This window comes from Vigna radiata, unplaced genomic scaffold (genome assembly GCF_000741045.1).
Source record: "Vigna radiata var. radiata cultivar VC1973A unplaced genomic scaffold, Vradiata_ver6 scaffold_190, whole genome shotgun sequence".
In the NCBI taxonomy this organism is placed as follows: domain Eukaryota; kingdom Viridiplantae; phylum Streptophyta; class Magnoliopsida; order Fabales; family Fabaceae; genus Vigna; species Vigna radiata.
Genome location: NW_014542194.1, coordinates 87,186 through 98,213, shown reverse-complemented (window position 1 = coordinate 98,213; position 11,028 = coordinate 87,186). Strand labels below are relative to the sequence as shown.

The window sequence follows — 11,028 nt, the reverse complement described above, 5'->3', positions numbered from 1 at the left end:
TTGAATACTTTTTATAGTTTTCACCTAAAAAGTATTAAATAATAAGAATAATCTCATCAATTAAGATGAGTTTCACATGTATTAATACATGAAAACAAAGATAAAATATCATAATAAAATAACACTTATCTCACCTACTTTATAAAAGGAAATTAAACAAAAAAATTAATTAAAACTATAAAATATTTAAATATTTAATAAACTAACAAGTTTAATAAAAAATAAATTAAAAATAATCAAATATATCAAAATTTAATTAAGGTTATTTAAAATAGAAGAGAAATATTTAATTATGTGGTTAACACTTAGCTAAAGAAGAAAAAGTGTTTTTGAGTTTTGATACTTTTAAGAAATTTAAGTGATAATGAATTAATTTTTGAAAAAGTGAGTGATTATCCAAAAAGAAAAACCCTAAAATAAAATGTTAAATGGCTACTTTCCTTTTGTGTTTGTCTCTCCAACCAAACACTCCCTAGCTCATCACATGAATATAATCACCTCCATTCACTCCAGAACCTTCCATTGTTTCAGTCTTTCAAAATTAGCCTAACATTTAATCTTCAATTTTACTTTCTTATTTTTAAAATATTCTCTTTATTTATTTTTTCTGTGTTTCGATGGGAGCTGTGACCTCCTCCATGGCGGCCAAGTTTGCGTTCTTTCCGCCGGATCCGCCGTCGTACACTGTGGCGGAGGAGGCAGATGGGAAGGCGAAGATGGTGGAAGTGGCAACGAGGGAAAACGTTGACGTTTTGAAGGTGCGGACGGAGAGAGGGAACAGTGTTGTGGCGATGTATATTAAGAACCCGACGGCTTCGTTGACTTTGCTTTACTCGCACGGTAACGCCGCTGATCTGGGTCAGATGTACGAGTTGTTCAGCGAGCTGAGTCTTCACCTCCGAGTTAACCTCATGGGGTTACTTTCTCAAACCTTTCATTTTTTTTTTATCTATTTGTTCATTCAATTATAATGCTATTTTGGTTATTTGTTCACTTTTCTGTGTGAATTTGCTTCCATGTTTAGATTACGTTTACCATTTTAATTTTTTTTTGTTTCTTAATTATGTCATTAGTGCAAACAATTCAAGTTTAATTTTTCCATTCACATATTTCAAATGAAATTTTGTTTAAGGAAACTGAAGCTAGTTTTGGAGGAAGAGGGGCTGTCGGGAGGCGGAAATAACTTCTACTTTTTATGTTTAAAGTTCGGTCTTTGAATTATTCAAATCTGTTCTTCTCTCACTAAATTGGCAAAAAGACTGAATAGTTTCTTAAATGGAAAAATTAGGTATTGTATAGTTAGAGAGATAACATAGTTTCCTTAATTTTCCTGAGAAATAGAATTTATCACATGCTTTCTTGGGGACCTAATTTCCTTTTTTGAGGATTGAATTTTAGACTACACCCATTCCTCTTTTTAGAGAGACTGAAATGAGATTTTCTTTTTGTTCTATGTAGTTATGACTATTCTGGATATGGACAGTCATCTGGGAAGGTATGTATACTTTTATTATCTATTTATATTAGTAAGTTTATCACGAATATTAGTAGGGAATATGAGATACATTTTTTTTGTATAAATAAAATTTAAAATAAATAAACATTTTAAGAATATAATTCTAGTGATTACTCTTAAATATATAAAACTATATTTTAAATTTAGAATATCTAATTTAATTTTTAAACTGTGATATAAGTATATTTTTCACTGTTCGTATTTTTATTTAAAAAGTATTGAAAATTAATTTAGAAATAGGCATATGTAAGTTAAAAATTAATGTTAATAAAATAAAAGAAGAGGACTCTTGTATGGGAGAAAAAAAGGAAAGTAGGTTGAGACGACTGAAAGATTATTTTTTTGTTTAGGTGCTGGCATTCGAAAGAAAGAATATTGAAAATATCTCATCGAGAGTGAGAGTATTACTTTCCTAGTTGTGTATCTTTATTTATAATATAAGAATATTTTGAGGCAGATTTTAAAAATTTTAAAAGTACTATATTCCTTAGTGGGTGTTAGATACTAGCCAGAAAGTTGACATGAGTTGAACTGACTGGGAGTTAAGAGAAAACAACTCATTGCAACGTTTAATTAGATTAAAGTTTGGGGCTGAATTTTGCTTTTTGCTTCTAACTGGATGGAGAAAAAGGAAATGTTAAATATGTTCGACGTAACCTACATGGAAGATTAAAGTTCGTTTGGGGCCACCAATTGCTATCCAAACGCACCTGTATTTCATTTGAACTTCAAATAGTAACCGTCGTATTAACTATAATCTTAATTTTATAGTAAGCTTTAATTTAAATAAATGCAGTGAATTATTTTTTTATCTCTGATGTTTGCATGGCTGTTTAATGAAATCTTTATATTACTAAAAGTTTACTCAGATTTTACAAATAACTTAACATTAAATTGTTTTCTACTTCCTCAAAGATGTTTGTATTACATTCTCTTCCCGTTTTATTTTAGAACACACAGCTGAAAGTCAAATATTTGTTATATTTTGAGTTCATTTTAAGGTAATTAGTTTTCCAGAGATTTTACCCCTAATGTCGATTCCTGATACGAAGAATAATAATTAGTCTTGAACAGCTACCATCAATTTTTGTGATTGTAGAACTAGTTGTCGAATAGGATCAAATGTCATTAGAAGAACTATTATTCATAATCATTCACTTCTTTCTAAGAAGTTCGAATATATTGAAAAGGATTAATAAGTTTAACTCAGTCATCTCTTAGGGGGACAGTATATTTAAAGGAAGAGAAGGGAGAGTATAATTTTAGAATCTCTTAGGGAAGAGATGAGTAATTTATTTTAAATTTAAGAAAGATATTTCTACTGAAAAAGATTAATAAAGATAAAAGGGAAAAAGGGAGGCAAGAAATCAGGGGTAGAGATTGCTTCCTGCAGGGTAGCTTGGGTTAACAATCTGATATTTTTTCTTTCTGGACAGCCTAGTGAGCAGAACACTTATGCAGATATAGAAGCTGTTTATAAGTGCCTGCAGGAGAAGTATGGGGCAAAGGAAGAAGATATTGTTCTTTATGGGCAATCTGTTGGTAGTGGACCAACTATAGATTTGGCTTCTCGTTTACCAAACCTTAGGGCTGTGATTCTCCACAGTCCAATCTTATCAGGCCTTCGTGTCATGTATCCTGTGAAACGCACATACTGGTTTGACATTTATAAGGTTCTACCTTTATCAATGCTAATGGATGGATCATAATTGACAATGTTCAATTTTTGTCCGTTTTAATTTTATTCATCTGCTTTTGATGCAGAACATCGATAAAATTCCCTTGGTGAATTGTCCCGTTCTTGTGATTCACGTGAGTATTCTTCTAATCTCTGACAGTACTTATATTTATAGTTAGAAAGTAGATATATCATTGTATAGAAGATGCTGCAATATTGAAGTAATTATATGACTTCTTTTCTATAGTTTCTTGTTAAAAATACTTCTTTGGTCAGTGAATATTTTTTTTACGTCTACTCTCCTCAGACCTCAATAGAAAAGGAGCCTTGTGCACTAGGTCACTTCCTCCTCCTCCTTCTCCCTAACTTATATTAGTCGCTGGTGTTTATAATTTTGGTTTGGTTTCTGCACATGCTCTTATCATTTCCACTTAATAAAGTCATTGGACCATATGAACTTAAAACAGGTTTTTAATTGCTGATTCTCGGCCATCGTTGTTGCTGATCACTGATTGAGCTTCCTATATGCATTTTCCATCCACAATTAACTTGTCTGTCTCAAATATGCCAACGTATTTGAAATTCTTGCACCAATTAGTATGCTAGTATCATATGTCATTGGTCAGTATTTCAGCCAGTCTTTGTATTTAGATATTTTTGAAATATTTATGGGTTAGAATGTTTTTTCAACTGTGATGTGAGTACACCAACTGCATGCATATGGTAAGTATTTATTAGATATTTGGTAACATATTTATGGGTTGGATTATTTCTTTCATTGCTCAATTATGTTTGTGAGTGAGCATACGAATTACGAGATGCAACTAAAGTTTATGTTTCAACTTTCAGTTACGTTTATATTTATAGAGTGTGATGGTTCTTTGTGTTGCCTTTTATATTTTAGGGAACAGCTGATGATGTAGTGGATTGCTCCCATGGGAAACAACTTTGGGAAAATTGTAAACAGAAGTATGAGCCCCTGTGGATTAAAGGAGGAAATCACTGTGATTTGGAACTTTACCCTCAATATATAAAGCACCTCAAGAAATTCGTTACTGTCATCGAGAAGTCACTACATCAAAAAACAGGATCTGGTCATATTCCTGATCCACAGGACAAACCTAGGAACAGCATAGATTTTCGGGAGAAATCCAGACCGAGCATGGATCTTAGGGAGAATTTGAGGAGTATTGATCAAAAAGAAAAGCCTGGTGCAAGCACAGTCACAGACCATAAAGAGAAGTCAAGAGCCAGCATAGACAGGAGAGATAAATCAAGAAAGAGTATAGATCGCCCTGAGAAGGCATATCATGGAGCAGATATACCTGAAAAAGCTAGAAATAGTATTGACCGGTCAGATACATCCCTTGTTCAGTGTATTTTAGTGTATTAAAATGATGCATTTGATGATGTATTTTGACCTCACTTTTCTGTTTTGTGGTTGCAGCTTTGGGGAGATGGTGAGATCTGTTGGATTGTGCAACATCGATTGTTTCAGGCCCACAGCCACTCATGCATAAAGAAGATGGTGGAGCGTATGCATAGCTTGTATTTTTGTCATTAATTATTTCATTGGTTGCCTTTGCCAAGGTCCGTGCCCTTGCCTTGGAAAGAGGTAGCCTACCCTGGCCTTTAACTTTTTCTCTTTCCCAATATATATATGATTGGTTGGTGGGTTGTCTGGGGTTAGGTAAATGTTTCATTGTGTCTTATTGATAGGAAAGTAATTTAACCAAGTAGATCTTGTAGCCCAAAAATCACCTTCGAGTTCAACTTAATAATCTAACCTTTGTGGACATGCTAACATAGATGCATTGAGTTTGATTTTGATTCTATTGTTGGCTTATGGCTCTATGAACTTGTTAATTAGCTTTACAAGTTACATATTTTTTGTTTTTCAATTGAAACGAGCTTGCCAACATTTTACAGTCTTTGATGATTTTGGCTGTCTGACCAACCGAAGGCCCGTATGTGGGTCATCAAAATCTTATAGCAGGGGATGTTCTACCCAATTGTTTTAGTTTAGAGCAATTGTGTTTATTAGGTTGGTTTAGTTTAAAGAAAATTTACTAATCATATGTTATATCCAAAAGGCTATTTCTATCATAAAAAAAAAAAAAACTAAAGCTAATCCAAACATAATGCTTTTTGTCATAAGGAAGGAATATGTTCTTGAGCCAAAAACAGAAAGAAAGGAATATGTTTCAATATATATTATCAGCTAAGTCTACAAATTAAAAATCTGAATCATCTCAATCCGTGACACCTGCACTGGTCAAACACTATGATTTTATCCTCTATAGAATATTTAATATTAATGCACACGCACAAAGATGTTGCCACTTTGGTTTAGTGAAGCAGTAGGAATCCTCATTTCCATTCACACAGTGTAATACAATTCTATGATATATCCTCAGCTGCCAGGAGTCAACAAAGATGATCCGTTTTTTATGTCAACTCAAGAGTCAATAAATGAACTGAGAAAACTAGCAGATGGTACTAGTTACCTTTGTTCGTGCACTGATTTGAGGACTGACATACATACTACAACTACAAGTTCTTGTTCTGGTTTTGCCTTTGGCGATGAGGACAAAGAAGAGGGGCATGAAAGTCGTTTCTATTTCAATCGGTATAAAGTTGGTTTCTCCAACAAAGCTTGTATTAACCTGACTTGAGCAATGTGGAGTGGCCTTCTATTTCTTTGTTTCTATGTTTTTCATTAGGATAATGATGCAAAGTGTTTTGCATTTTATTAATAACTAGTTTTAAATTTGTGTTTACACACAACTTAGTGTGTTTATTAAAAGAAATTTGGAAATTAAGTAAATAGAAAATAAATATTTAAGTTTAAAATTAAGTTTTGAATATAACAAACATGAAAAATAATTTATATGTTTAGAAATTTAATATTTATGTAAAGATATAAATAATAGATTTTGTAAAAATATAAAGAATGAGATCTGTGTAAAAATATAAAATATATTTTTTAAAAATATAAAAGATATAAAACAAATATAGAATAGATTTGTTAAAAGTACATATTAATTAATGAATAAATTGATTTAATATATATTAGATTGATTTATTTAGTATAGTGATAAATTCGTGTAGATGTTGATAGATTCCTAATCAGTATATTAACATATATATTCGTCTAATATTTTTTCCCTATGAAAAATAACTCTTTTCTGAAAATGAATTTGTTAAAGATATAAAAAGAATATGGATAGAACGTGTTTTTTACATTGGCCAAATAACAAAAATGTGAAATTTTCAAATCATGGTGGCCAAGAAAATATAGGTGTGAGAATATAACAACAGGCCCAAAATTCTAAAGGTGTGAAATATAAGAGTAAAGGATGTGAATGTTAAAAAAAACGGGTTGAACCATTTCTAAGAAAACAAAAAGGGTGTATGAAAATGAAAATGGGTGGTGTTAAAATCATGAATTAGACCTAAAATTATACAATGGACGCTATATTTTCCTTTTTTTTCTTTTTCTTATCATTATTTTTTTTTTACCTTTTTTCATTAAAATTTGCTATTATTATCTAAAATATTTTTAAATTTAATTTTTTATTTACCACTTGTTTTCAGAAATAAAATTTATTCATTTTGGATAAATCTAATAATCTTTAGGGAGAAATCTTTTTAACAACACGTATTCACAAAAGTAAAATACCACGAGAGAATTGGCACAAAACCTTATAGTTGTGAAAATGATAAAGATCTTCTTGTGTTTTAGTTTGAAAATATGTTTAGAAAAAAATTCCTTAACTCTTAGAATTTGAAATGGAAGACACACTTTAAGATGGTTACCACTAAACATGAATCAATCCAAGTGGATTATATAAGTGTGAAGGTTTGCTTCCAAAAGAAAAACATACTTAAGTATATAAAACAAAGAATTTGATGAAAATAGGTAAAGATTAGCATAAACAAAAAAATTTAGAAGAAGTGGAATAAAAGTTAACAAAAACTAAGTAAACAAAACGGAGGAGATTTATGGAGATGGAAGAAGGAGAGTGTCACTTGAAGATAACAAGAACTTCTACTTTTATGATAAACGTCCTTTAATTTAGAGCTGCCAAAACGGGTGACTCAGTCTGATCCGACTCGATCCACCACGTATTGACCACTTAGTGAGTCAACTCAACTCAATTCATTTATTAGCAAGCTGAAAAAATTCGAACTCGACCCAATCCAACACGGGTTGGTGGGTTAAACGGATTGGCTCATTGGTTCACTTAATTTTTTTTTCACTCTCTTCTTTAGAGATTCTTATGACATGTTACTTTGATCAATCAAATTAAAACACTAATAATCTGACCAATTGGTATAAAAGAAACTAAAAAAACTTAAGAATCTAAATTATTAAGTAGCATGTGTTTATTTTGTATTTATTAACATAAAAAAAATTAAAGAATCTTAGTTAGCATAAGTAAAATGTGTTTATTTTGAAATAACTAATATAAAAAAATTGAAAAATCTTAGTTACATAAAGGATGTTTTATATATAGGATATTTTATATGATTTTACATTGTTATGGTTGTGTATATTAAACAATGAAAAATGTTTGATGAAGTGGTTAAGTGATTGTAAAAATATTGTATATATTTTTGCGTGTTATTAATTATTAAAAGTATTGTAAAAATATTGTATATTTAGGATATTTAAATATTATAAAAATATTGTATATGTTTAAATATTGTAAAAATATTGTATATATTTTTTCGTGTTATTAATTATTAAAAGTATTGTGTATATATAGGATGTTTAAATATTATAAAAATATTGTATATATAGGATGTTTAAATATTGTAAAAATATCGTATATTTTTAAATATTGTATATATAGGATTATTTGTATGATGTTTTCATGTTATTGTATATATTTTTCCCTCATATCTCAAACATTAAGAGTAAATCAAAATTAACTTCCTAAAATACAACTCATATTTGATTGTGAAATTTTCAGTGAGAAGGCAGAGTCCGAAGGATGTACGTTTTGAATAATTAATTTAATTAATTTGATTTTAATAAAAAAATAGGATTTGAATAATTAATTTGATTTAAGGCTTAATACCTCAAATGGTCCTTTAATTTGTCAACTAATCTCATTTTGGTCCTCTAGTTTGTAACTGTCTCAATTTAGTCACAATTTTTGAAAATTTGAACACATTGTATCACATCCGTTAAGTGGTAGCAGACGACGTTAAATGAAATCCACGTAGATGTTTCCACGTGTTGTTGAGAGAATGTGGTGAAGTCCACCTCATTTGAGATTTCTCTCAGCCTCAAGACACTCGAAGACTCAACGTCTCTTTCCTTTCAAACTACCCTAGGGTTGGGGTCGCTTCCCCTGAACACCGCCGGCCAGTGCTTCTCCGGCCACCGCACCACCACCTTTACCAGGACCAACGTCGCCGGCGACCTCACGTCCCACCAGGGCCACCGCCAGCCGCGACGTCCAAACCCCTCCCTCTCCTTTTGCGTGAGAGAAAGAGGAACGATCTCGCCCCTCTGCAGTGCATCTTAACCACTGCCGGTAGGGCAAATTGTTGTCGCCGCTCGCCGCCAGTATCTTCACCGGCTTCTGCAACACCGTTACCGGAGCGATCTGCGGCGTTCCCATGCCCGTCCAGCCAAGGAATTCAATCGCCGCTATCGCCCTCACCGACTCCAATCTCTCCATTCCCGAGATCGTGGCCTCCAAACAGACCACGACGCTTCACATTTTCTCAACTTTCGTCTTCGACTTGGTCATTCAAAGAGACAACTATTTTAGCAGTGATTTGGAATTTCCGATTTTGCGCTTGTTTGGGTGTTTTGGGTTTCTGTTATGGTATTGTGCGTGAGTGTGTTTTGACCTGGGTGAGTAACATTTTTTCTCTGTTTTCTCATTTTGCTTAAGGTTTGGATATGGTGGTGAGAGAGGAGGTGGATTGGGTGAAGGGGTATCCCAAATTGGTGGCTTCGGTGACGGTGGGATGATACGGGAAATTTATGATTGCAGCGACGATTGGGACGAGGGAGAATGATAAGGGGAAGCTGAAACATCTGGTAAAGGTTGGTGTCAGTGTTGTTTGTGCTGGATAGTTCTCAAGGGAACCCCGTTCATCCGTTGAAGATGTTGATATCTTAATATGCTTGTTTTGTAGGTTTAAACATCTGCAATCCAATTGGGTTGTTAGTAGTATTGATAAAAATGTCGGAAGGAACCAGTTTGGTGTTGGAATCATCTGAAAATGGTATGGATTTGTCTCAGGAAGACGTTGACACCATTGAGGAAACAACAGAGGAGACAATTTTGTCAAGACAAACTTCTGTCAACCTTGTTCCTTTTATTGGTCAAAGATTTGTATCTCAAGAAGCAGCTTATGAATTTTATTGCAGCTTTGCTAAGCAGCGTGGCTTTTCAATTAGACGACACCGAACTCGAGGGAAAGATGGGGTTGGAAGGGGAGTTACAAGGAGGGATTTCACTTGCCATCGTGGTGGTTATCCCCAGATTACTGGTTTTTTGATGAGTTTTTTGAGAGGAAGGAAGGTGGTCACCGGTGTTACTGCCACGACGGAGTCACAACCAGAGGCAAGTTCCTCTCGCCACTGCAACAAATATCCAACCCCGACAACAATATTTTTTTTGTCGAAGATCAGTTCTAATTCACCACAATCACTCTCGTCCGCAGCACCGTGGCCGACACTCAAATTCTCGGTCGACCCATTGACATTAGAGGAAGAGGAAGACGACAGATTAACCCTGGTGCAGGACTTGGCCAGATAAAAAGTGAAAAAAGAGACTAGGGATAAAAAGGGAAGTGAGGAAGTGAGGGAGGAAAGAAAATATAAAAAGGGTAAATTTAATCTCATCCATTAATTAAAAAAAATCACAATGCCACATCATCAAAACATAAAATTACAACTCATCAACATTTAACGCCGTCTGCTACCACTTAACGAATGTGATACAATGTGTTCAAATTTTCAAAAATTGTGACTAAATTGAGACAGTTACAAACTAGAGGACCAAAATGAGATTAGTTGACAAATCAGAGGACCATTTGAGGTATTAAGCCTTGATTTAATTAAAAAAATAGGTGGGTTAGTGAGCCAATCGAACCCGTGTGAGCCGAGTTTTTAGTGAGTTGGGTCAAAATTGACTTACATCAAAATTTTTGCATTTTTTTCTAACCTAACCCAAATTAAACTCGTGGTGAGCCAGATTGGCTCACAGGTTTCAACTCATTTTGTCGATACTACTTTAATTGTATGATCTTAACTCAAATACATAAAATTGTTATTCATACCAATTTTATAAATAAAAGAACATACAATAAAATAAAATTTAATTCTAAAAATTACAATCTAATTAATTTCTTTTTTACATACAAGCATTTTTATTTATTTAAATCTAATAAAGATCCTACTTATCCCACAAAATTATCAACCAAATATTAAATACTTAAAAATGTGGATTTGGTTAACTAAAATAATGTATCAAAGAAAAATAGATTAAAAAACTTTTAATTTTACACCATGTAGAATATATATTGCCTTGTAACTTTATTTAATTTAATGGAATTAAGATAGCATGGAATGATGGTACATTGTTTGCAAGAATGATTCAAAATTAGCAACTTTCATCCATGGAGCTACCCGTCGCTAGGAAGATGTGTCCTTCATACCATTGGTCGCATTACGCTTATATTGTGCTTGGAGTCACTCTCATTAGGTCTTTAGAATTTAATAAGAATATATATATATATATATATATATATATATATATATATATATATATATATATATATATATATATATATATATATATAT

The 11,028-nt window shown here is 32.5% G+C and overlaps 1 protein-coding gene across 3 annotated transcripts; it reads left to right on the top strand.

Moving 5' to 3' along the window:
- Nucleotides 1-445: 445 nt before the first annotated feature.
- On the top strand, nt 446-5,974 carry LOC106779316 (protein ABHD17B). 3 transcript variants are annotated; one of them, XR_001377157.2, is made up of 7 exons: nt 447-916; nt 1,459-1,495; nt 2,953-3,189; nt 3,281-3,328; nt 4,099-4,547; nt 4,642-4,809; nt 5,612-5,974. XR_001377157.2 is itself a non-coding variant. In XM_014667404.2 (6 exons), the coding sequence occupies exons 1-6, from the start codon at nt 618-620 to the stop codon at nt 4,712-4,714; spliced, it is 1,143 nt and encodes a 380-aa protein (XP_014522890.1). In that variant the 5' UTR covers nt 447-617; the 3' UTR covers nt 4,715-5,052. The 3 variants fall into 3 exon arrangements, 2 of the variants coding, with proteins under 2 accessions (XP_022632256.1, XP_014522890.1); XM_014667404.2 differs by lacking the exon at nt 5,612-5,974 and having other exon boundaries at nt 4,642-5,052; XM_022776535.1 differs by lacking the exons at nt 2,953-3,189; nt 5,612-5,974 and having other exon boundaries at nt 446-916; nt 4,642-5,052.
- The last annotated feature ends 5,054 nt before the right edge of the window (nt 5,975-11,028 follow it).

Excerpts from the sequence above, each read along its gene's own strand:
- LOC106779316 (XM_014667404.2), top strand. The coding sequence starts at position 618 with ATGGGAGCTGTGACCTCCTCCATGGCGGCCAAGTTTGCGTTCTTTCCG. Across the intron at positions 3,190-3,280 it reads ACTGGTTTGACATTTATAAG|AACATCGATAAAATTCCCTT; the intron begins GTTCTACCTTTA and ends CTTTTGATGCAG. Across the intron at positions 4,548-4,641 it reads GCTAGAAATAGTATTGACCG|CTTTGGGGAGATGGTGAGAT; the intron begins GTCAGATACATC and ends TTGTGGTTGCAG.